The sequence below is a fragment of the Pseudopodoces humilis genome, chromosome 19 (assembly GCF_049639895.1).
Source record: "Pseudopodoces humilis isolate 2021_Gansu_Grassland_sample_001 chromosome 19, ASM4963989v1, whole genome shotgun sequence".
NCBI lineage: Eukaryota > Metazoa > Chordata > Aves > Passeriformes > Paridae > Pseudopodoces > Pseudopodoces humilis.
In genome coordinates, this window is record NC_142218.1 from 6,089,828 (window position 1) to 6,115,264 (window position 25,437).

At 45.2% G+C, this 25,437-nt stretch overlaps 1 protein-coding gene across 1 annotated transcript in view; it reads left to right on the forward strand.

The window, feature by feature from the left end:
• Positions 1 to 2,027: 2,027 nt before the first annotated feature.
• The window catches only part of RIMS4 (regulating synaptic membrane exocytosis 4), a 55,023-nt gene continuing 31,613 nt past the window's right edge, over positions 2,028 to 25,437 (forward strand). The window contains exon 1 of the mRNA XM_005524673.3: positions 2,028 to 2,270. Coding sequence (XP_005524730.1) covers positions 2,174 to 2,270 — 97 coding nt within the window. The 5' untranslated portion in view covers positions 2,028 to 2,173. The remainder of the gene's footprint in view (positions 2,271 to 25,437) is intronic.

Consider the following 25,437-nt stretch of genomic DNA (forward strand, 5'->3'; position numbering starts at 1 on the left):
ACTTCTGTGCCTGGCAACCTGGAAGCAAATTTTGATTCACAGATGCCTCTTGCTCCTCCAATCAAATGTGCTGGCAGGACTGGTAGACAGGAGCTGTCTTAACAGTTTTAATGCACCTAAATTTGTGGCTGTAGCTGCTGTTAATGCCTTGATTGGTGCTATTGAAATCTCTTCTTAAACATATGGTAATACATTCCTCACTGATTCCCCTGCCTTTCAAAACTCAGACCTGGAGATATCATTGTCTGTAATAAGTTCATTCTGTTCCTTCTGCTTTACTGCCTGCCTGGCCTAGCTTTGATGAAGTAATTCATATAACTTACTAACTTCAGAGCAAGTTTTGATTATTTTTTAATTAAATAACGCATTTTCTTTTGGGAAGTCCTGCAAACTCATCTTGGCATCTGATATTCATATGACCTCTTCCATTCTGGATGCATCACCAGTAATGAAGAACCTGGATGTCAGGGCTGAGAGTGCACTAGTTGGCTTTAATTGCCCCAAAAAGCTTCATTCAAGCCTCACATTTACTCTCTCTGTCAGGAGCTTCATCTAACCTCCAAGCCTGGGGGGCTTCTAGCTCTTGCCTGGGCTGTAGGTGAGACTGTCTCAGACCTGTTCCTGAGCTGATGTTTGGCTTTCCATGGATGACTTTGGAGCTGGTGTGTTGATAGGAGCCACTGCCATCACCTGCTGCTGTACCTCCTGTGGCAGGGACGGTGCCTGGTCAGAGGGCTGTCCCTGCCCTGTGCAGAGGCTGCTCCTGGCACCCCTTCCCTGGCAGCAGCCCTGCTCTGCCACAAATACAATACAGCTCTGGTAGGATTTGCAGTAGATAGAAGACTTTTAATGGATTGATTCACTAGCTGTTTGAGAATGGAGAATACAGGTTGTTGTCCTGGAGCACTCAATGTGTATTAGCTTTAGCCACACTTTTCCTAAGGGAGATACTGGACTCTTAATATGCATTTTTGGATTAGCACAAACAGGCCTGTCATTTCAGGGGGATGGCATTTAGTTATCAGGATGTGGAGACAGACCGAGAGAACCAACAAAGGAAGAATGTCTTCCTTTGCTCCCTGAGGGAACAGCAACCTTTCTGTGCAGACCACATCACTAGTGGAAAACACTCTGTCTAATACCATCCCAGTTTTTTTTTTTTCACTGAATAAATAAGACTTTACTGCATTTCCCTCCCCAAAGCAGGAATGGGAGATGCTGGGATGTCTCTGCCATTGGCAGCACCTGTGGACGGCTGAGAATCTTGAGCCACTAATTGTCCATAAAGCTTGTTGGAAAAGAAATGAGACTTGGGGAAGGATCTAAAATTGGCTCATTTCACAGAGCACAGCAGCTTCTATCCCAGGGTGTGCTGGAGAATGGGCTTAATGCTGAGCCACAACAGGCATCAGCCCTCCTATTTAATGTACACACCAAGGAAAACATCCCGGTTTATGTGATTTCTGCCTGGGACTTGTATACATCCAAATAGCGGCTTTTGTATTTGGGGGAGGGATTTTTTTGTGTGTCTAAAGAGAAGTATGTGGGAGAAGGCTGGGAGCCGGGCTGCTCCTCCATTCACGCCGGGGTCACTTATATCCCCGCTCTTTGGGAAGAAACCTTCAAGGTTCTACACCTGAAAGCTACAAGGTTGTTTTCTGCCGTTTCACTCAGTGAGATCAAAGCCAGCACCACGCTCTTCCCCCCGCACCTCTTCCTCTATTTCACTTTCTCAGATCAATTGACAAGCAAACCGACACCTGCCTTATCTCTGCGCTCGGGATGCGGAGGACCTTTCCCTCAGGCCGGGCTCGGGGCAGGGCTGGGAAGGGGCGCGGCGGTGCCGGGGCCGCGGCGGGCGGGGGGCGCGCGGCCTCCCGGGGCCGGCCCGCGATTGGCGGGGCCGCGATTGGCGGCGCTGAGGCGGCGGGGCGGGCCGGGGCGGGCCGCAGGGCCGGGCGGCAGCAGGTGGCTGCGCACCGCTCCGCACCGCGCCGCGCTCCCGCCCGCCTCGCCCGCCTCGCCTCTCCGCTCCCCGCCGCCTCAGCGCGGCCCCGCCGCCGCCAAGACGCCGCGGGCCGTGCTCCGAGTGAAGAATGGGGCGGCCAAGCTCGCCAAGCCGCCCGCGGCCGCGGGCGAGACCCCCGGCGGCGCCCCCGGCCCCGGGCTCTTCATGGAGCGGTCGCAGAGCCGCCTCAGCCTCTCCGCCTCCTTCGAGGCCCTGGCCATCTACTTCCCCTGCATGAACAGCTTCGACGAGGAGGACGCGGGTACGGGGGAGCGGGCTGTGGAGCAGCCGGGGGCGGTGGTTCCCGGGGCTGTGTGTCCGCCCGCCCTGGGCGATGTGGGCAGGCAGGGTGGGTGTGCAGCTGTCAGCGCTATCCCCGACCCCGCCGCGGCTTTGGGGGACCGCGGGTTCATCCCCGGGGGTGAGCGAGGGGTGCTGGGGACTGCTGGCGAAGGGATGCGTGTGCCCGTGGAGGTTAAACCTGGGAGTGTGTTCCAGCGGTGGAACACGCTCCGGCTGCCAATCGATAGGAAACACGGCTTATTTGCAAATGGAGCGGCTCACGCTCCATCCTCTGTGTGAGTGAAGGGCAGCGCTCAGGGAGAAGGCGTCCATTCTGCCGGGTGGTGTGTCCACTCTGGTTTATACACCATCAACTCTCGGGCTAATTGTTCCCAGGGCTTGTTAGCGCCGTACACCATGCTGCTCTTGGAGAGGGGAATAAAGGGATTCAGTCTAAATGAGAGCAGAGTAAATCCCGAAAAAAAAGCCTTTCAGAATGGATGCAGTGATTTTTTGCCGGCATCAGAAAGACCTTTCTGCTCTCAGACAGTTGGTGGTAGTCATAAAATGAGACCAGGCTTAAAAAAGAGGGGCATTGGCAGGGAAAAGTAGGAAAGGCATTGGGAGAGGAAGGGTGGTGGGTGCTGGAGAAGGTGCTGGGAGTAGAGGGCAGCACAGCCGCTGCGTGGGGAGGGAGGGTGAGGGAGTGGATGGAGAGCACTCTGTCCATTCCCGGTGCCTCCCTGGTAATTGAGGGGTGTTTTTCCCAGTGCATGCTGTACCAGAGACCCTGTAAGGGAATCTCGTGAGTGGCAAATAATGAAAGTTGGTAACTACGGCGTATTTTAACACCTACTGTCATGGTTGCATCCCTCAAAATGCCGGCATGCTCCTTTGTCTAGTGGCTCATCCCAAGATGTGCAGATGCCAGCAGGAATACATCAGCCTGCCAGCTGCTACACCTGTAACGATGTTGTTTTTAAAGGAGTTGACGTAAGAATATATTCATCATCTGTGTGATTAACCTAGACTTGTCATCAGCAAATCATGCAGGGGTGGCAGGCAGAGGATTGTCTCCTCCAACAGATGTAGCTTTAAAAATTTTTGTCTAAAAATCTGCTGATGATTTATTTGCACTTCAGATTTGGCTCAAATGCCAAGGAGCGTACAAGACAATAATGGGAGCTTTGGGAAGTCTCAGTGCTGTTGCCTCAGGAATGATTGATAGTGAGACATGCTCAAGTATGAGAACCCAACACAGTGCCTGGGACAGCATTTCATTCCCTGGTGTCCAACCCCTCCTGCTCTGAGCAAGGTGATAGTTTAGGTTAATGCTTCCTCTTCCAGCGCTTAAAAAAAACTGCTTTTGCACTGAATTGTATTTATTCACACTTAGTGAATGTTCATGCATGAATGTTAATGAGCTGCTCTTAACCCAACACAAGTACTTGTCTCTGAATTAAATAAATCTACAATTAAGACCACATTCTCCAGCAGCTTATGAGCAGATCCTGCCTGGGTGAGTTGTCTCATTAGTGCAGCTGCTCAGGGTGGATTCAGTGCAATGGGGATGTTGCAGTGTTGCTCCTGTGTTTCGTGCCTGTGAGTGTGTGTTCAGACACGTATGAGCAACCAGCCAGGAAGAACGTGTGCTGCTTTCTACTTCTGGTCTTAAAACTACAAGTGTATAATTTTCTCAAGCAAATAGGTAACATGAAAGAGAAATTATAAGAGAAATGCTGAAATTGTGCCAGGTAAGATTCTGTATTATTCAGACCCATGCACGCTTCTGAAATTGTGAGAGATTCTGACCAGTTTGGGTTGCAGCATGGTTTCTGTCAAAAAAATAGATCTTGATAGCTCATTCAGGGAGATGGATACTGCACTTGGCAAGATGTTCTCTGTAGGAGGTGGAAGAAAAAAAAATGAAATTGATCCCAGGAGCATTGACAAAGTAAACAATCCTATTTCAAACAGACACATCATCCATTTTGTCTGAAGCTGAGAACCACATCTTTAAGAGAATTGTCGTCCTACGGAAAAGGGAGAAGAGCTGATAAATGGCCAAGCTTGAAGGAAATTTGATGTTTTCCTCTGAAAGAGGAAGACAGCCTAATGATCACTTAAATCTACAAACAAGAAAAATTCTTGAGGTGTTTCATTTAAGTTATTATGGGGGGTTATATCAAAGGAGCCTAAAAGAAAATTTACAGGTGTGCTGAGAGCCATGGCCACATTTGGGCAGTGGTAACAACACCTATGGCTTCCAGTATTTTGCCCTTTTAGTCTGGAAAAATGACTGCTTTTGGAAAATACAGAATATACTTATATGATATTTCCTTTTCTGCCATGGCTCTTTTGCTCTTCTTTGCTGTGTACCCAGTGGACATAAGGTGAGAAGGCTCTCCTCATCTTCCACAATTCCTTTGCCTGGTACAGCTGCAGTGTGTCTGGATGGAGTTCTGGGCAGTGAAGTGGGTATGGATGATCTCTTAGTGTGCAGGAGCAGTGAAGGCAGGAAAGCAGTGGGGCTTGGAGGAAGAGACAAGATCCCGTTTTAGTGCTTCCAGAGCATGAGGTTGATGGAGTTTGAGATATTTCATGTCCGTGTGTCTCTCCGAAGAGGCGGATGTGGACTTCAGTGTTCCAATACCATTTTCATTCCTCAGCTGAGTCTACAAAGAAGATGCTCTGAGGAAATGTGGAGCTTTTTTTGCCAGCAAGTTGCAGTGGGGCTTTGAAATAGCCAAAATGCACTCAACAGTTCAAGGACTCAGGGTTAATAACTCTTTTGATCTCAGCATGGTAATGTTGCTGGCCTTTCTGCTGGCTGAGTGCCACTGTCTTTGCTCCACTGAGGTCCCCAGCAATGCCAGTGAAGTTTAAGGATTTTTAAACTGCAGTTATTATCAGAATAATTGTTGGTTTAACTTATGCAAATGTCTATCCTACGTTTCAGCTATGGAGTAGTAGAGTAAGAAGAGATAAAAGTCAGTCATGCACTCTTTGTGGGCACATTTCTAGAGTGCCTGTTTCTAACACAAATCTTGTGAACACAAATCTTAGCTGTTCTGAGGATCTGCCATACGCTTGGTCTTGGCTGGAATCAGCCGTTTGGAATGCTGATATTCCTGTGGGAACATGTCAGAAGGAACCAAACTGCTGAGGACTGAACTTGCCAAGTGGCAAGTGTGTGTGGGTTAATAGCAGGATCCATGATGTCTCTGGTCACCTGCCTTGTAGGCAGCTTGTGGTGCACCTGGGTGCAGCTCATAATTAAAACAGAGGGAATAGGGTGTACAAAATCCTCCTCTGACTGATGGTGGCCTTAGCACAGCCCTCCCCAGTTCAGGGTGATGGTAATCCTTAAGGTTAGTGGGGGAGAACTGTCTTGCTCCTTTTGTGGAGCATGAAGTTTGGAGACTTGGCTAAAGCAGAATAGAAAATAAGGATTTTTTAAAGAGTAACAGCAACCGATTTAGAGCCCCACATGCAGAGCAAGCAAGCTTTGAGCAGGAGAGAGGAGATGGTTCCAGTAGCTGGGACAGTTGATGTAGCAGTGGTGAACATGCTGGGAGTTGGGAAGTCAGAAGCAGTGCTCAGCTCTGGAGGAGTGAGAGCTTCCAGACAAGGACCCCGTGTACTACAGAGGACAAGAACTACACCTAAAGAAAGACAGGTAGGAAAATGTGAAAAATCACTGGAAGGGATGGGGTTTCCTTTCTTGTGCCTAAAGTGCAGGACCTGGAAGCACTTCTTGGGTCTAGGTGTGTGTTCCCAGCTGTGCTGTGGTCTAAGTGGGTGAGGCACTGTAGTGCACCAGCTCCTTTCATCCTACATCCTGATTTTCTTGGGAAGGACACCTAGTAGCACTAGCAGAAGGCATCTGAAGCGTGCCCTGACAGGGATGCAGATTTTTATGTGTGGAACTGTAGTCGTGGGTCACGCTGCAGGTGCTGGAATCCATCCAGCTTGAGCGTCTACACAAGGTTGTCCTTACATTCACAAGTGTGAGGAGCAGGGCCGCTCTGATCAGGAGGCAGGAGAAGGTACAGGGCAGCTGTGAGGGACTTGTCAGTGTCCCCTCCCTGGTCAGGACCTCAGCACAGGGACTGTTCAGCTCGGCAGACCCCTGTCCTGGCTGCAAGACAGGAGAATCAAACTGTGTCTCAGCCAGCTGGACCAAGTGTCTGGCAGAGAGAAAATGGTTTCCAAAGTCAAAATGTCTCCTAGATACTGACAGTAAGCCTTCCTCATGTCAGCTGCTCATTCAGAAAAGAGTTGAATCAGAGATAAAATTCAGCCCAGGCTGCTGCTTTCACACTCTATGAAGTACTGGCAGAGGCACTGTGTTACGATTAATTGTTTTGAAGAGAAAGTACGTGAAATACTAATTTAATGGATTGATAAAAACCATTTAAACTATTGGGGTATAAGAAGGGGCTGTGGCCATTTAGTTTAGAATACTCTTTAGTTTGGGTTTTATCTAACTTCCTCATAATTTTGAACGTTGACCTTCTCTATAATTTCAAAAATTAAAATGCTACAAAGCTATTAAATAGAGAGAGCCCCTATGTGTGTTTTCATGTTGCCATGGATATTTCTCAGTTGCAGCACTGTATTGGGGTACATATGGTTTAAAAGAAAATTATGATCCAAGACTTAACTAGTCCGTTTTTACTTTTTTTTAAATATAGCCCAAGTGCGTTAAGTCCTTTCTGTGCTTACTTTGGTTTTCCTTCATCCAAAGTTAATTTTTGGAGCTCTGTAAGCCTCTAACCATTTTTTTCAAAATTGTTTGTAAAGTAGGTAACCATGCTCATGTGGCAGACATGTAGGGAGCAGGAGAAATTATTTGCCCATCTGGAATGTTAGCTACTTTTTAAATCAATCTTTTATAAATGAAATGACAGTTTGTCCCTGTAACCCTGCAGAGACAGCCCCTAGAGGTCACCTGGCCATGCATTACTTACCCCAGGGTTGCCAGTTCTCTTGGTTGGTGCAGGAGGCAGCAAAATCCAGAGCTTTTCCCTCTTCTTGCACAGTAAGGAGTGTATCTTCGGCTGTAGGTTATCCTAGTGATTGTAAGAAATGCCTCTCCCTGCTGGGCACATTCTAGCTCTAGGTAAACATGTTTGCTTCATAAATGGATTAAGTTGAAATAAAAAATGAGACCAGTTCTGGAAGAGCTGCTGTCAAATGGGTCTTCCGTCAGAGGGAAGTGTATGAAAGGGACCAGTGGCCTGGAAGAAGATGCTGTGGATAAGACCTGCTGAGGCTGATGATCCCAGACCCAGTTATGAGTTAATCCAGTTCCTGAATCCAGTGACTGATTCTTACACTGTGGCTGCACCTGGTCAGGTAGAGCTGAGCAATCCTCTCTGTAAGGACCTGCCCTGTGCACTGGAGGCAGCTTTTTGCTCTCAGGTCCTGCTGCTGCTGCACCTGTGGTCAGAGGACCGCAGTAACAGACAAGTTCTGTCTTTAGTGGCCATGGGAGACTGGAGCAGAGCAGGAGCCTTGAGAATGAGTCAGCACTAAGAAAGAGCAAGGGATTTGAAACCTTGTCCTTGTTTGTGTTGCTCTTGGTGTTGTGGCTGCACGTGAGAGCCGTGATGCTGGGCCAGGTTCATGCTGTGCCTGTAGAAAGGCAAAGCAAAATGTCAGCGTCAGTCCCAGGGTGCTCGTGGTGTGTGGCAGAACCCAACAGATGGGGATGGTGGGACAGATGGGCGAGCACGGGGAAGGGTGACGTGGCATCGGTCAACGCTCAGCGTGCCAGGCTGCCTTCCCAGGCCACCAGCTGCTCCCCACTCTTGTCTCCCATGGGGTGTCCTGCACAGTCCTCCAGCATGCCCCAGCCTGGAGCTTCCACCTGTGCTGTTTTGGGAATGGTTACAAACGCTGATGTAAGGTGGGAGGAAAAGCAGTAGCTGCTAGTGCGGGGATCTCAAGTGCTGTGCCACAAAGTGCTGCATAGAAGTTTCCTTGCTATGGTGGTGGCTCTGTGCTGTCCCCTCAGCTTTTGCAACACACACTTGCAGCCATGGAGAGGCCAGTGTTGTGTCTCCTTCCCTCAAAGGTGGCCTGATGTACATCACAGATATTCAGAGGATGATGCCGAGTTCCAGCTGTGTGGGCAGGAGTTGTTGAGGGTGGGTTATATGTGACCCCTGCTAGCCGCAGGAAAAGGGTATTTCTCTTATTCTGCTGTCAGCTGGTTTCTGAGTAGAAGAATCTGTCCCTGGAAAGCTTTTTATCTAGGAGACACTGTTTTCTTACCACTTCTATTTCATGTGCAGTTAATTCTAATGCAACATTTATTAATTCAAAAGCACTCTGTTCTCCAGGCAAAAGAAAATTATCTTTGCTCTGTCAGATTCTTGCATCAGGACAAGTTGTGAAACACTGTAACTACTTTGCTTCAACATTTCTGTTTGACAGAATGTGTAGATCTGCTTTGTGTAGGGAGGAATTAAGTTTGATTGGAGTTGTTGTTTTGAGGAATAATTTATCTGTGCAATTGTTTTCTGAAGCACTATTTGCTTATATTTGAATGCCTTCAGTTAGATTAGAAATGGAACAATTTAATTTAGGAAATGGTCTGTAAGTCATTGATGGTTTTGGTGGGGCAGTGAGACCTGACTCACTCAAGACTCTCAGTCCTGCCGTCTCCTTCTCTCTCCCACAGACATCTGTTGAGAAGCACCATTAGCATATTTGAATAAGGATTTCTGCTCCTCTGCGGAAGTGTTCAACACATTTTGAATATCCCATCTATCCAAATGATGTTCCCTTGGGGTTTGGTTTATTTTCTGGGAGGATGCTATAGTGTATGGCAGCACGTGTCACGACTGGGGTTCTGCAACACAATAATCCATCAGTTGTGCCATTGCTGAAGTCATCTGCTGATGACACACAAATTAGGCACTGCTTTCTGTCAAACCATGCTTGCTTTGAAATCTGCGTTTAAGTTATATCTTCGGCTTTGCTTTTGTAAAACAGCACACTTGTAAAGGCTGAGTAGCCCTGATAAGCCTCACCACACAGGGGTACAGCAAGCTACCTTTTAGTCAAATCCAGTCACAGTTAAATCACTGAGATGGATAATGTTCCACCTTCATGCCATCAGGGTGTTCTGTCAGCTTTGTCTGAAACACAAAGCACTCATACAGCCTTGCAGAAACCAGTCTAAAATGTTTGAGTGCTCAACAATTTGGAGAGTACACTGTGTACAAAGGTAAATGACACATTTTTCTCAAAACTGTTTTATGACTAAGAGGAACTTAAGGTATTGTCTGTGTCCTTACTCTTGCAAATGTAGAGATAGAGAGGTTACTTGGAGCTGTTCCCCAAGTAACTAATCTATTTCTAATCAGAAGCATAGTTTACCCTAAAATTTAGCTTAAATCTGAATGGAAATAGCAGATTGCTCTTACATTGCTCTCAGCAACTTGGGAAGCAATTGGTCACTTCTCTCTTCAAAGCAGCTCTTCACATTGCAAAAGTGTTCCTTCTTGTGCTGGTAATTCCAAGCCAGGAAATGACAGTAATGACAGCCATTTCTGCCTGGCATCCCTTTCTCTTCTTTTGCTGTTTGGACCAAAGAAACCTGATGGATGGTTTTTGGTTTTTTGTGGGGTTTTTTGTTGTTTTTTTTTTTTTTTTGCATAAAGCAGTTTTCCAAGTGTCGTGTTGGCCTTCTTGCTGGACTCAGGATCATGCAGGAGGAGCAGTGTGGACAGTGCCCTGGTTGCTGCCTGGCCCCTTGCAGTGAGGAGTATCTGTTTCCCACACTTTGTATGCAGTATTCCTGTAAATACACACTCTTGCTCTGGCTAACACTCAGGGTATGATCCATGCTATTTTCCAGATCATTCTCAGCGTGAGTGCTGTTAGCTACTCATTCCCTTTCTGGCATTTGTATGTTAATTTTTTCAGGGCTCTGAAATTACTGGTTTTTACATGTGCCTTTAGTGATTTTCTTTGTATTGATTTGAAGGGTTGAGCTATTTTATCCCATGGGTATTGGTCTGAATTCAATATCTGTTGTTAGTAAGACCCGTGCTTATGGGATATTTGTGGGTTGGGAGGTGGGGTAAATGTCTGTGATAAGATGCTTTATCCCCTGGGCTCCAGGAATACAGCAATGTTTGTGGGTGATTTTGGGAGCTGGAGAGATGCTCTGTAATTGAGGATCCATGGATGAAGTGCAGCATCCTTTGCTTTCAGTGCATCCAGAGTGGCCTGTTTTGTCAGGCACCTTCTCATCTCTTCGTTCTGTGATGTTCAGGTCAAGGGACTGCCAGGGTGTCATTCCCAGTTAGCAGCTGGGATAATAGTGGTTCTTACTGTGGTGATATTGGTGACATCTGGTCTAAGAGGTTATAGTCTCTCTGCCCAGGGAGCACAGGGTTGTGTCCCTCTCTGTAGCTGACCATCCTCTGAGGAGCTCCAGCTCAGCTGTTGGTGGGCTCAGCCTTGCACAGTGACCCACCTTAGCAAGGCAGCATTGTCACCAAGGGACAGGAGTGTGGGGACAGGCGTGCCCCTCGCTCAGCTCCCTGGGCAGTATGGATGAGGCTGGCATTTCCCAGTGGTGACAGCTTCCCAGTGGTGCAGGACTTTTGCCAGCTGCCCACCAGCAGTGTGCATATTTACAGTTCGCAGGGAATGTATCCTGCCACGTGAATGGAAAACATGTTAATTGTGTTGCAGCCAAGATGTCTAAGAAGATTAAGATTTTTTTTTCCTGTTGTAAATCCAGCTCCTTGTTTAGCACTTCTCAGCATCCTGGGAGGATTGTGTAGGTGGGTGAGTTGGTTTTTTTTTTTCCTTTTATTTTTACTTTTTACCTTTCCTTTCTTATTTTTAATGCGTGTCATCACAGCTCCAGTGAAAAGTTAGGAAACCTTCCCTCAAGATTTTAAGGTGGTTGCTTTATATCCGTATTTGTGTTTTAGTCAGACTGTCAAAAGAAAAAAAAAGAGAAGGCTTTTCCTTTTTAATGCCTGTCAGATTTCCAGCTGCTGTAGTTGATTAATTCCTGAAAGTATCATGACACCTCAGACCCAGTAACTTTCCCTGTCTCTTACATTCAGGTTGTGCTGCTGTCCCTCTGGCTGAAGCCCTGCTGCCTCCTGCCATGAGACCTCACCAGTAGCCTGTGGGATTAGAGCAACTGCTCTGCACCACTCCTGCAGAGCCCTTCCACCTTTGTAGCAGTTTGAATTAAATTCACAATAAAGGTAGACAGTGCTCCAGGCTAACTTTTGAAGCTTGTCAGTACTCTGCTTTCCCCCAGATGCCCCCAAAGCAGAAGGAATTGCAGGAATTGCTGTCACAACCCACTGTTGCATTTCAATGATGAATTTGGTATGTTTGCCAAAAACCCAGGCATTTGTGTGTGGGTTGGTCCCCACACATCTGCCTTTGTGGATCACACAGTCAGTACATCCCCTCCAGATAAAGGATTTCTGTTTTAATATAAGTAGAGAGGAAAGGCTTCAATCACATTATCTAATGTACCTTGAGATAAAAACAAGCATTCTACCATGAGCATAGTTCCTACAAGAGTCAGTGCTAGTTTTAAATATTAAATGTACGAAGTTGGGCTTTTTCAAAAATACCTGTGAGTTTTGATCTCTGGTATTTTTTTGAAAGTGAATGGGATTTGGGGCTGTGTCTGCTTTTCACAGTTTAAGAAATCACCCCACAGCTCTGTGAGTGTGGGGCTGAGGCTGCTGCTCTGGTTGTGCAAAGCCAGCCAGAGCAGAGGAGCAGACCCTCCCTCTCTGGGATTCTGCAGTTCAAGGAAGTTGATGGGGGAACATAGAAAATGCTGGTGTGGAAAGCAGGGCAGGCAGTGCCCAAAGTGGGCGTGCAGGCCAGCGCTCAGCCTGGCAGACAGCGCGTGTTAAATCAGGGTGATTTATGGAACAGTTTCTGTTAAAACCTTCCTCGTGCACTTTAGGAAGTGGAGCTGCCAGATTGGTCAAACTCCAATGCCCAGACAGTTTGAATTGGCTGCCGGCTGCAGTAACAAGCGTGGCAAAACTCGAACAGCTGTTTCCTCCTGGCTTTGCAGGCTGCCACATCGGTGCTGCTGCTCGCAAAACAGACAGTGTCAAAATGTTACGCGGTACGAGGACATTTCCATGGCAACGTTAGCATCCCATGACACCCGTTCTCGTACTGCGGTGTCAGCGCATGCTGTCGTTGATGTACTTTCCTCCTCCATCTGGGGCCTTGAGGAGTGCTGTGGTAGGGGATCATATGGTTTTCTTCAGTTATGGGGCTGAGGGTGGAAGAGATGCTCGCACTGGGGTTTTGGGTGTCTTAAGTAAGGCAATGATTCCTTCTTTTAGCATAGCAACACTCTCACGGTCATGATCGGGCTCAAAAGCACCTGGATTTGCTTTCTGCTGCACTGAGGATGCAGCTTTCCCTCCATCAGATGGTCGCTGCAGTAGCTGTGCCCTCCCTGGCATCAGAGGCACCCACACTCCTATCAGGCAGCTCTGAGATCACTCAAATTGGAAAGACACTCTGGTCTTGTTTTGGAACCAGTCCTTTCAGCTCAGAGAAAGCCTGTTGCTGATGTCCATCTGCAGCCTGCAGTAGTCTGCTCCCTCCTCCCCTTCCTTAGCAGGAGCCATCAGCTGCCCTGGGCACAGCTGCCCCACACCTTTGGGTGGAGTTTCCCCCATGGCTACCTGGAGGTTTCATCATGTCTTGATCAATGTTTTGGGCCTGCCTAAAAAATATTTCCGTTTTTACTGCTACCTCTGTGTCTTGCCAGGATTTTCAGTATTCCCCAACGTTTATTTTTCCCCTTGTCTTCCTTTCTTTCTGTCAGGTAATGTATTCCAAAATTAGCATCATAGGTTTTTTTCCCCACGTGTTTATTGTCTCTTTTCCCTTGACGTAGGGAAAGCTGTTCTCAATATAAGCTAGAGCACTGGCAAGAAATAAAAAAGGTGGAGATGTTTCCTGTATGGCAGCCTGTGGACCTTCTACCAGTGCACGTTTCTCATTTCTGCTTGGCATTTTCTTAGAGCAGGAGCGAGATCTGGAGTTAGTTTTTGTGCATGTGAAGATTCTGCAGATGGCAAGGGCAAAGAGATGTTTAACTCAGGATTTGCCTACCCAGTGTGTACAGGCTGTGGGTGTGCAATTCAAGGTATGTGGGTACACAACAAAGCTGTTTTTCACACAATGGTGCTACAGCATAAAGGGATCATATATGATGAAACCATATATCATATATGATCTTCACATCTGGTCTAAAGGATCTGAGAGGCTAAGTGTGAGGTTTGAGAAAGTACCTGTTGAGGCTAGGGGAAGGAGCAGAACTTGATTTTTCAATCATATCTGTTTGTCCAGACCCACTTCTGAACTGTTTCACAGCAATAGTTCTCAACTCTCCCACCTTGCCCAGTACTCTGCTTTGAGTTGTTCCAGAGTCCCAAGTTAATCATTCTATAAACTTGTTTTCCATCTGTTTCCACTGAATTCCTGGCATCTGCCTAGTAACAGGAGTAGTCTGTTCCTGTGACCTGGCTGCTCAGTCTCTGCAGAAATGCTTTTACTGCTCCTGCACAGGAGACGCTGCTATGTCCTAAACTCAGTTTTTCCCAAGACTCAATCCAAGCCAAGTGTCTCTAAACCTGGCATCGTGTGGGCCCTATTTCAATATTTTTCTATTTCTGTCTCAGTACTGCCTGGCTTACCTACTAAAATGCTCTGTGAAATATTGCATGGTCGGTTGAGGCAATATCTGGCTTGTTGCTCTAGGAATAATACCAGGCAAATGATCCACAGTCTGTTTGGTGAATTCTACTGTTTTCACAGCCTGTTCACTGGAGCTGTCTGCTGCAGAAAGGCAGCAAGCTTGTTGGACAGAGTGACTGTAAAAATTGGGAAGTCCTATTTCATACTATGATATTGTTTCATTTCCTGAAATTTAGAAATCTGTATATTTTCTAAAACATTTTTGCTCTGGAGCTCTAAGGATGGATTTCCAAAGATTACCCATACAGTGTACTACCTGCATGAAAAATGTTGGCAGAAGGGTTGAGTCCTGAAGCAGGGACAAAATGATGGTCTGAAAATGTTTCACTGAGCAAAATAGTAATAACTTCACAGGCTTATGCCAGTTTTGTTAAGAATGTGCTTTTATATACAAGCTGGCCAAGACAGGAGTGTTCTATGAATGTCAATTATGCAGATTAAAGCAGCATTTGGCATCTGATACTCAGTTAATGCTTTGGAAAATGGATTTTGCCTGTTTTAATGCTAAACTACTATGTCAGGAAAGATTGTCAGCCTTTTATTTCAGTTTACAAGGAGGAAAAAGAAAAAGGTTAACATCTTGATGATACAAGTACATTTTGGAGGGTTTAGACATCATAAAAATTTGGTGACCTGTCCTTTTAGCCTCCTATAGTCATCAGATTTGAGAGGAAATTTCAGTCAAAAGTGAACATTTTAAAACTTGCTGATCCCAGTGGTCTAACAGTCAAGCTGTTTTTTCCTCTTGGCTTTCCTCTGCTTAGTTCTTCAGACCTGCAGGTGTTCAGTCCACTAAGGCTGCAGTGCAGAAAGGGGGAAAAGAGCTGCGGAACTAGGACAGACTTGGAGTATATTTAACAATGTTCTATTTCGATGTGACAACAGCTATCGAACACCTACAAGATTGCAAACTGTGATTCACTCGGAAGCTGATATAACTGATGTCACGTTGTATTAATAGCTACAGAATTGTAACTGCTTTTAGCAGTGAGATTCATTAACAGCCTCTACAAACACTCTTGACAATCAGTTGAAAACCTGAAAATATTAGGTGTATATAAAAATGGATTATGCCATAAAGGAACCTCCCTGTGCTGCCAAATGTGTTTTCAGCAAGTTCTTGAGGGTGTTATGCATAATGACTCCTCTTCATCACTTTCAGTAGGTCTTAGTGATAGCAAAAGGTGTTTGAGGACTGATCCACACTCTAAATTAATTAGGAGCTGCTGATCTAGTGGGGTTGCATGATGTGTCTTTGGGGATTATGGTGCCCATGACATTTTTCTTGGCACGTGGAAGCTGTACAGCCTTTCTGTATAATGCTGATGATACCTTGGGAGGTATTTGTTCCTTCACCTGTTTTAGCTGCATGCTTTGGCTTCAGTGGGTGTGACCAACCATGTCCAGAAAGAACTCTCCAAGGGTTACCAAATGCAGGGGGTTCTGCTCCCCTCAGCTCTGCATGCTTTCCTCAGTGTGGGCTGCTAGCCATGTCTGAGGAGATGGGCATGGAAGAGAAGTAAGTGTTCATTTCTTCCTATCTTTGAAGGTACTGAATCGGTAGCTAACAATGATGGCATATAATGGCCCTCTCCAGCCTCTGTGAACTTTCCTTTGGGCTGAATGAGTTGGTTACTCTTTCAGGCTCTTGGTAAATTTGTCTCTTCATTACATTCATGTGGTTTTAAGGTTTGCATCCCCAGCATGATAGGTCAGGACATGGTTGTAGAAGTGAAAGGAAGACTGAGATTCAAGAGAGGAAGTGTTCAGGGTGGCATTTGCTCCCTGTTGGGTTGTGTAGTCAGGCTTGTCACTGGAAGTGAATGTGTGGATGTGGAAAGCTGGGCTGACACTTCCAGTGCTCTGGGTATTTCTGACGGTTGTTCCATCATGGTTGGCCACCTACTTCCCTCAGTTCCATCTTTGTGTCACAACTACCTCTTCTCTTCCTTTTGACCGTGAATAATTCCCTTGTCTTGAAGCTTTCAGGTGATGTCTGCTCTGTCTCATTCATCTGTCACCAGGTTTTGGCATCTCTCATTTGGAAGTGACCAACCATTTAGTGGCCTGTGACTCTCAGGCTGTCATATGCAGACTTTTGGAGATGGAGTCTTCTGAGACTGGCAGGAAAGGTTGGCTCAGGACACAGCAAAATTGCAAATAACAGTCTTTTGGGAACAGTTCTGTCTGCTGAGGAAGCAGCGTTCTGTATTTTGAGAAGATGGGAACCCTAGGCCTTTTTTTCCTTTTTCATTGTTCTTTTTTACAAGGTTAGAAATCTTGGTTTTGAGTACATTGTTAAATGGTCATTTGCCCTTCCTCCCTAGAGTTACAGGCAGCTGTCCAGATAATTAAGTACAATTGATCATCTTCTAGTAACACGGTTTATATTTGAAATATCTCAATAGCAAATGATGCACTGGGCACATAACACAGCAAGTGATCAAACCACGTCTGGTTCTGCATGTCTGTTGAAACAGCCTAAGACAGTTAAGGAGTGTAATTAGCAAGACACATAGAATGGGATTGAAAAAAGATGTGAAAATAAGCAGAAGGATTTGAAAAGGATTAAGAGAATAAATGACAAACCAGTAGTTAAATGGTGCAGGATTAATGACTGGAGAAGTAAAAGGTTGACTAAATACTGTGACTCTGTAATGGCTGTCCCAAAGTAATAGAAAAATACTCTGAAAGAATCCAGACCTGGATTTATATTGACACATATGCTGGCTCTGGATTTAGAGCTGCTTCTTAGACTTGGTTTAGGTGAGCATCCCCTGAGATGCTTTCATGGTTGACTTGGTGACCTGAGATTTCCTCTTCCATCTTTAATATTGGTGGTCAGCATCAAGATGTCACCACCCCACTGAAATGCTGAATCCTCTTCTGAGCTGTGGTACAGGTGGACTGGACTGGCAGTTTGCAGTGTGTCAGTCCAGCTGTTTTGAGGAAAATCAGGCTCCGTGTTCAGAGCTTAAAACAAAACAGAGTTTAGTTTTGTCTCTGAGCACAGAGTTGCTTTGATTTCAATAATTCATCTCCCTCCAATTGCTTTATTGTCATTTGATTTATTAATGAGTTGGCTCGGACACTGTCCTAGTGCTAGGTGAAACCAAGGGTTGTGCTAAGGACAGATTGTGTGAAAACCACACCATTTCCCTGGAGCTGGCCCCCTGAGGGGCAGCACGGTTAGACTGGATGTGCAAGAGCTGGAACTCCCAAACTATAGCCTTGTTATCAGCCCTTCCCAACACTCATTCTCTCTCTCTCTCTCTCTCTCGTAGAATAACTTCAGATCATGCTTTCTTTTTTCTAGGAGTGGATTGTGATGGTTAATTAGATAATGTTTGTAGAGCAGTGTACAAAACCTGCCAAGGGTCACTGTCTTCACTGGTATTATTAGTGTTAGAGGAAGACTGCCAGAAGGTATTGATTACTTGGTAAAAATAAACCCTTCAAACTTCTTTGGGTTTTATTCATTGCTGCTTTTTATCTCGGCATCCTGCAAACATTTCAGAGGGTGGATTTGTTTGCCAGAAGATCAAAACAAAATGTTGACAGCTACTGCTGCCAATTTGTAGCCTCCCGTGTGGGCGACATCAGAGGAAAATGTGCAGTGCTCTGGAAAGTCTTTTGAGGCTTTGAATCCCCTTGGATCCTGGAACTGTTGTTTGAGCAAAGCATCCAAGTGTCCAGGTGGGATAGCGCATCAAGTATCAAGCACAAGAGGATCTCTTTGGGGCTTGTGAAACTCTATTGTGTACAGAACCTTGTATATACTTCCTGAAGCTGACATTTTGATTTGTTCAGTGAAGTCTGTCAATTAACTGAGTAAAGCTGAGTCTTTCAGGGTGCAGTGGGTGCTGTTGAGAGCACTGTGTCTGGCTGGTGGGAAGGGCTCAGTGCCCTCTGTGTTTTCTAGCTCATCTCTCAGCTGTGGTTTACACTTCTCACACACCTCACCGTGGAAAACAAAATGTCACACTTTGAATTCATTAAGCAGCTGTGACTATTGAAAGGGAAAGCTGTTCTATATGATGGTAAAATACAGGGAAAAGTCACGTATCTGTAGCAGAAAATACACAGGAAAACAAATATTGTGTAATGTTCAGAAGGGCTAAATCATGCTTCATAAAGGGAAATTTCTAAGGAGAATGGATACAACAGGAAGACAATTCAATCAGGGATATAGCTTATGTGATAGAAGGAGGATGTACTAGTCATTCATGGATCCAGAGGAATGAAATTCAGTAGTGACTTCAAGTGTGGCCTTGTGGTTTCTCTGATGAAAATGTGCCCTTAGAGCAGAAGCAAAATGTTACATCTTTCTCCAAAACAGGCCAAGGACAAAGCACAGACCTCTAAACATCTGCACATGTTCTGACCTAAAAATTGCTTCATCAGGGAAACTAAACCAGGCTTTGGTGGAGACTGCAAAGTGCTTTCTGTGCATGTGTCAGACTTGCAACTGGGTTTGCTTTGATTGTCATAAGTCCCCTTCGTGTTCATTCCAAACCATTAAGTTCCTTGGAATGAGTATTTGGGTAAATGAGAAGTTTTTAGGTGGATTGACTGTCATCCAGCAATCTGAAGAACTGACTTGTCATGGAACAAGGGACACATCTTGTCAAAGCTGGCCAGTGGTGCTTGAAGGTCCAGTGCTGGCCTGGCCTGGCCTGCCAAGCTGCTTCCTCAGGCACAGAGCACCTGCTGTGGGCTGCACTGACCAGTGAGACTTTGGTAAGCTTGAACAAGTACCAGCTGCTTTTCTTTTAAAACTCAGGATAATTCATGAGCAAAGGAAGAGCAAGAACCATCAGCAGATGCTGTCGACTCATTCCCTCACTATCTGAGCTAGTTGCTCAGATTTGTTCCAGAAGTAACTGAGATGTGAACAAGTCTCCCAGCTGCCTGCTACATGAAGTATGAGTGAAAATTATTAAATAAAAAAAAAAGGTAGATGTCAGATTTACCTTCTAGCTGTTTAGGTACACGGCTGGTGAAAGGGAAGAATGGTGCTAGTGCTGAGAAGTGGCAAAGAGGTTTCTGTTATTGAAATTTCTGTTATTTCGATATGTCACAACCCATCAGTAGCTTAAAGATGGAGAAAGAGCTGTGGGAAATGGGACAGTAAATACCTCCCAGCACGATTTTAATGCTCTTTCAGTTGAGCTGTTTAAATGTGGTTTCCTGTTTAAGGAAACCACTGAGTATGGATTTTAATGCTTTTGCTGCTCGGTAGGTTCTCATGTGGGCATTGCAAAATCATCCCTGATGGTCCAGACACGTGTGGAGCGAGAGGGAAGCAGCAGATACTCCACAGCTGGGACAGGGCTTGCACAGACCATGCAGGGCACTCAGTTTGCACAAACTATAGAGGAGGAGAACCTGGAAGCAGCTTACTAAATGGATTGGAAATTACTGCAGTCTGAGGACTGTGATCTTGCTTCTCTGTTGTGGCAAAAAGGAAGGAGTAAGAGATTTGTGTCTGTCAATGTGTCTGGAGAAAGTCAGGGAGATGGCAAGGTTTCTTCATGCTTCTTCAGGATGCTGGCCCAGCTTCCATTGACTTGTGGCTTAGGGACATTCTCTGCTTTTCAATTTTTTCCTCATTGATTTCATCCAATTTCTTTCTAACCTCTCATAAATGTCCCTGAGCACCCCAAAGTCCTGCAGTGAGGAGATACCCAGCAGTGCCACTGCCCCTGTCGCCTCATGAGGATGTCTGCTAAAGTTGGCTGATGAGTTCTTGGCTGTGGGTTGCCACAGAGCTGTGGCAGGGCAGACCCTAATTATAGCACATTATGCTGGTTTAATGACAGTAATAGAAAGTCAATTTATAGGCAAGAGCAAATTGCCTTTTTATATGGGGAGGAGGATAATTCCTCCCATGTGTTGCATTATTAAATTTGTAATCTTCATTTCTAATGCTTTTCAAAAGTGAATATTAACAGAATCTAAAATGCAGCTCATCAATTTATGAGCTGCAATTTTTTCCCCAAACTCTTCAAGTTCTCCAATTTGTCTTAAAAGGTGAACTTCAGCAAGGTCAGGGTTTTTTTTTTTTATTTTTTTTGCTTAACTTAGTAAATGAAAATCCCTTACTTGCTACCTACCTCTGGATAGGCTTAAAGGCTCCAAAGATACTGCATTTTAAATAGCAGTAATGGATATCTATTTCCATTCTTGCTGAGTGGAGAGTTCTGAGTTCAGGCTTTTTCCCTGGTAATAAAAGACACTGGAGAGAAAAAAAATGACACGTTTTTGTATGTCATTTGCTAGTGAGGAGGCTGTTGTGATGCTCTTTTTTGTTGCCAAGGAAACAGAGCCCTGAACTCCTGTCTCTGCAGGCAGGAGGAGGAGGAAAGGATGTTATTTCACTCCTGAGCTCGATTTGTAATTGTGACTTGTGATCAGAGACTGTGAATGGGTTGGAACTGAGGGTCTCACCTTCAAGTTCACTTTCAAAGTTGTGTGTCCTACCTCCTTCTGTTTGCTTCCCTGTTGAAATTAGTGTGAAGGTGGAGCCTGGTGGGGTGGGTGGCTGGCGCAGGTCGCTGGCACAGTTACCGTACAGCAGAGTGAAACGGAGCGTTCGGAGCACAGGTGGTGATGGAAGGGGATTGTACTTCTCTGACCTTGCCAGTAACATCTCGAGAAATCCCAAGGTTTCCTTATGTCAGTTGTTAAATGTGAGAACAGAAACATGAAAGTTACCTGCAGGTATCACAGGGCAGGAAGTGACAGTGGTGCAGGTGCTTCGTAAGCACGGTGTCCTCTCCTGACCTTCTTCCATTTCTGTTGGGCAGTCGTTGTCTGCACATTTTATAAAGAGATTCCCAAACTTTTTTGTGGTTACATTAAAACTATTTTTTCACTCACACACTGCCCTTTAATGCATGTTTGATCTCACTGAACTGTCAGTGTTGCCTGCAAGGCTGATGCTGGCTGTATCACAATTGCTTCTTCATCCGTTCTCTTCTCTGCTCTCATAGTAGAGAGAGATTAGCAGGGCGCTCTAAAGCATTTTGTTCATCCTTGCTCCTTCTACAAAATTTGTTCAGAGTTATCTGGCACAGATCACGAGGTTTTTGGTGAACTTTCTGCCAGATGTGTATCATGGGGTAGCCATGCTGCAAACAGGCGTTGCTTCTCAGGATGCTCTGCTGGTGTGTGGCTGTGAGTGATTAATGCAAATTCCATTCAATACAATATTGAACATTGGTGTGCCCCTTCTTCACAAAGGACTGATTCTTACTGCATCTAGTTGCTGGTAATTGAGAAAATGAAATTTTGGTATTGTTCCTAAAGTGTATTAATCTCCTGTATTCATTTATCTATATTAATCTGATGATTTTTCCTTCTATCCTCAGTAATCTGCAGCCAGGCATGATGTTTTGGTTGGTTTCCCACATTCTGCAGTATCTTTCAGCAGAGATGAACACGTTATGTTTATTTTCCAGCTCTGGCCAAAGGGCTTTTTCTCCTCTACTGAAAGCTCAATATTCTGCACAGACAAACGGTGAACTGAATTTCCCAAAGGACTTCAAGTAATCTGGGATGTTTTTCTATCTGAGTGCTGCTTTTGTGCATGCAGCAAGCAGATGTAGGAGGCAGTTATGTGTCTGCCATGTTCGTCTGTGGGAGAGTGTGTCACTCGGATGAGAGCTTGCATGTGTCTCCTCAGGATTTGGGCTGTGAAAATTTTGCTTGAATGTTTTTTTCTTAGGTGTCTGCTAGTTAAATTCCAGCGCCTCTGTTTTTGGTATTGGATGGTGTTTTCCGTGTGTAACGGCCTGACTTGTCCCCAGTTGAAGATATTTATGATGTATGATTGGCAGGGCTGTTTGCAGTGATACAAACTCACTTTGATTTCTTAGTCACCGTGAATGACTTAGCATTGTAAGGAACCATTGCTCCTGTCCTGCTGCTGGGCATCGAAGCCTGACCTTCCCTTCCAGCTGTCATGAGATATCTGCAGTGAAATTACTGCAATCATGAAGGGCAGGGTGCTCTCCTTTCACTCCACCCAGGCAGAACCCGGCACTCAATCCAGAACCTTGATCCTGGAAAGGGATCTATGTGAGAGAAGCAGTATGAGCACAGTGGGTCCATTTGCAGGCTTTTGGGAAATGCTGTCACTCTCTGAGCTCTCCCTTCAGCACCACAGGTGTGCTATAAACAGAGGGTTTTGTACAGCTCTTGGTACCATTTGGGAAGTAAAGGGTTCCATTTAGTGCACCTCTGGTGCTTACCTGGCACAACAGATGCTCCATAGCCATAGACTTGTCACAGGATGTCTCCATGTGAATCAAAGCAGTATGTAGAGTTAGAGGGGAAGAACGTGCTGGCTTGCTTCCTCTAGGATTTGCTGCAGGTATTCCATGAAAGCACCTTTGGTGAAGCCTGACTCAGGTAGTTGTAATATCTGGTGGGATTGTCTGGAATTAGGAACTCAATGCCTGGAATTGTTTAACTTCTCTGGAAACCAGACCATCAGCTCCCCCATCTCTGCTTCCACAGTGGATCAAATAATTGCTTCCAAATGGACGCAAGTTATTAAGCAGTGTGTATAGTCAGAGTCAACTCCTTGTGAATTGATCATTCATTTCCTTAAGGAAAATATGATGAAGTAATTATAACTCAAGCTAAACACAAATCAAATGCTGTTCTGAACGCAATTCTGCACCAGGATTCTAGTTTATGAATGACTCCAGGGTTCTGTGGCTTCGTGCCTGTTAAGGAAATGGGGCTGTGTTTTTAATTGTATTTATAACCAGTGAACAAAAGGTTGCATGACTCATTCATTGTGCCAAGACTGTTGCTCTCTGTGCTCACACACACGTGGTCTTGACGAAGCTGCTTGCTCCTAAAAGAGTGTCAATAGGACAGAAGAAAAGGGAAGAAATCTCATTAATAAAAATGGCCTTGTCAACTACTTCCTCTGAATTTTGTCTGTACCAAAACTAAGCTTTACCTACTGTGTAGTAGCTGTGGTTTTGAAGGAGGCAAATATTTCTTCAATGCTTAAGCTGCTGTCTTGACTCCATTCCCATCATTGCTATGTAGCAGATACTTTCTAGTTTCAGCCAAAGCTGGGGGAGAGGTCCAAGATGTGCAGACTCTGAAAATGCTGGAAAAGATGGCTCTGGGTAGAGAGTGAGAGAGATAAACTAATGCTCCTGGGAGAAAAGGCCTGATAGCTAATATCAGTTTAAAGTTCACCTTGTGGATGAAAGCAGACCACTGGAGCTGAGCATCCAGTGGGACAGAAAGGTGTGTCAGCACCTCTGGGAAGTTTTGGCGGCTTCAGGAGGCTCATGACCTGAGTCCTCTTCTGCAGCAGGAAAGCACAGTTTGCAGAGAGGCTGCTAAAGTTACTTTGTTCCTGCTTCCCAAAAGTTCCCAGGTGAACAGCTAGATGCCGGGCTCTGCTGGGAGGGGCAGTTGGTGAGCAGGCAGGTCCAGCGGGCTCAGGAAGGGCACAGCAGCCTCATGATAAGTTTCTTGGCTTAGTGAAGTGTAGACAGGGCAGCTCTTTGATCTCACACCACCCTTCTCTACAATGGCTTTTTCTAGTAGCTTTATTTTTGTGAATTCACCTCATTTTTGTGATCCTTTTCTAAATCAAGAGGTTTTCTGCAGCTCAGGCTCATTCATATTTCAGAACCTGGACTTAAGCAACATCCTCAGTTACAAATAGTGTGAGATGGATGGCAGAATTAGGACATTAGGGTGCTCTGGTTCAACTCTATTGTAATTAAGTAGAGAGCTTCACGTGGCCTTCACAACTTATGTTGGTTAGCTGGAGGACTTCCAGCCACAGGGACACAAATTGGCTCAACCTCTAATTCTCCTTGTGAGTTAAGAAGAAGAAAGACCTGCGATTGTGCTGGCACACTAACCAGCTACTCATTTTCTACTCTGATGTTCTCCTGATACCCACATCTCGATAGCTGGCAAAGTTCTAAGAGTTTGGAACTGAGAACACTTAGAGCACCGCTGGTTGTTGATTCTATGTATGACACTTCCCTCAGCTTTCTAGGGAGTAAATATTACAGTGTAGTGGTTTAAATAAATCATTTAAATTAATTGCCAGTGCCAAATGTACATGTTCTCTGAGTGCATCAACTAAATTTTCCTTGACTTGGTACATACTTGGACTGCAGACTGCCAGGGCTTCCCAGGTGAGCTGATGTCAGAGGGGAGTTTAACTCTTGGTGAGGCTTAAAACGCAAAATCCAAGAAGTGGAAAGATTGAATCCCCTAATTGCCGTGCAGTGAGAATGTGTGTGTATATTTGTGGTTTATTGCACTATAAATAGCATAGTAATATTACATGTTTAAGACATTAACCCTTGCCCAAGCACAAAAGCAGCAGATGAGGAAGGGCGTGGGATGTGGGATGTGTCTGTCCCAGACAGCTGGCACAGCACCAGCAGTTCCATGCTTGTCTTTCCGTGGAGACCTGGGCTACAGATAGGGCAGTGTTCAGGTTTCATTGCTAGGTTGCTGCAGAAATGTTACAGCAGTGAATTTTCTGGATTGCTATGGACATCTCATTTAATCAGACTCTACTGCAAAGCCTGGCAGATTGGGGGAAGAGAAGGGGGCAGGCAGTGTGTTCCATTTTCTTATAAAAATAAAAATGCAAAACCAGCTATCAGATGAAGCTATTTGGATCCTGCTGCAAACAAAATAGAGACATGGAAAGAATTCTGAGCTACTGGGTCTAGCTGAAAAGTAGTTGCCATGAAATACTCTGAAAGAACCAAACGTTTTTGTTAGTGTTATGGCACTGCAACTTTTTTTATAGTGAAAAGCTAAACAATTTTTTATGGTAGTCAAAAACTCCATTTGAAAGTCATTGACAGTGGAACATATGTGTTTACCTTTTGGCTATTGGCTTTCTCTCTCTTGACAGGGAAGGAAAAGATCTCCAAGTGATTTTCCTGGCTACATGTTTGTTGCAGAACTTTTTCTTTAGACACTTTTAAATGAAAATTTTGGCCATTAATTTTTTTTATACTGATGAATTATCAAAAAGGCCAAAATTAAAAATAGCATCTTGGGAGCTATTTGGTTTTACCCTTAAAAGGAGGAGGAAAAAATGTTTAAAATATGAAAATGGAACTCATAAAGAAAGGAAGAAAAATTGATACTCTACCCATGGCACAGCCAAGCTACAAGAGATTATAACATCTGCTGGGGTGGAGACTTGCTTAAATACAGGCACAGTTGGATTTAAAACAAACTGCAGCTCAGGCCAGCATGGAAGAAGAATGCTGCTTTAAATGTCTGAGGAGTTGGGGTTTGAGCTGGGTTGTGGGGGAATTAGGGAAGGCAGCCTCAGA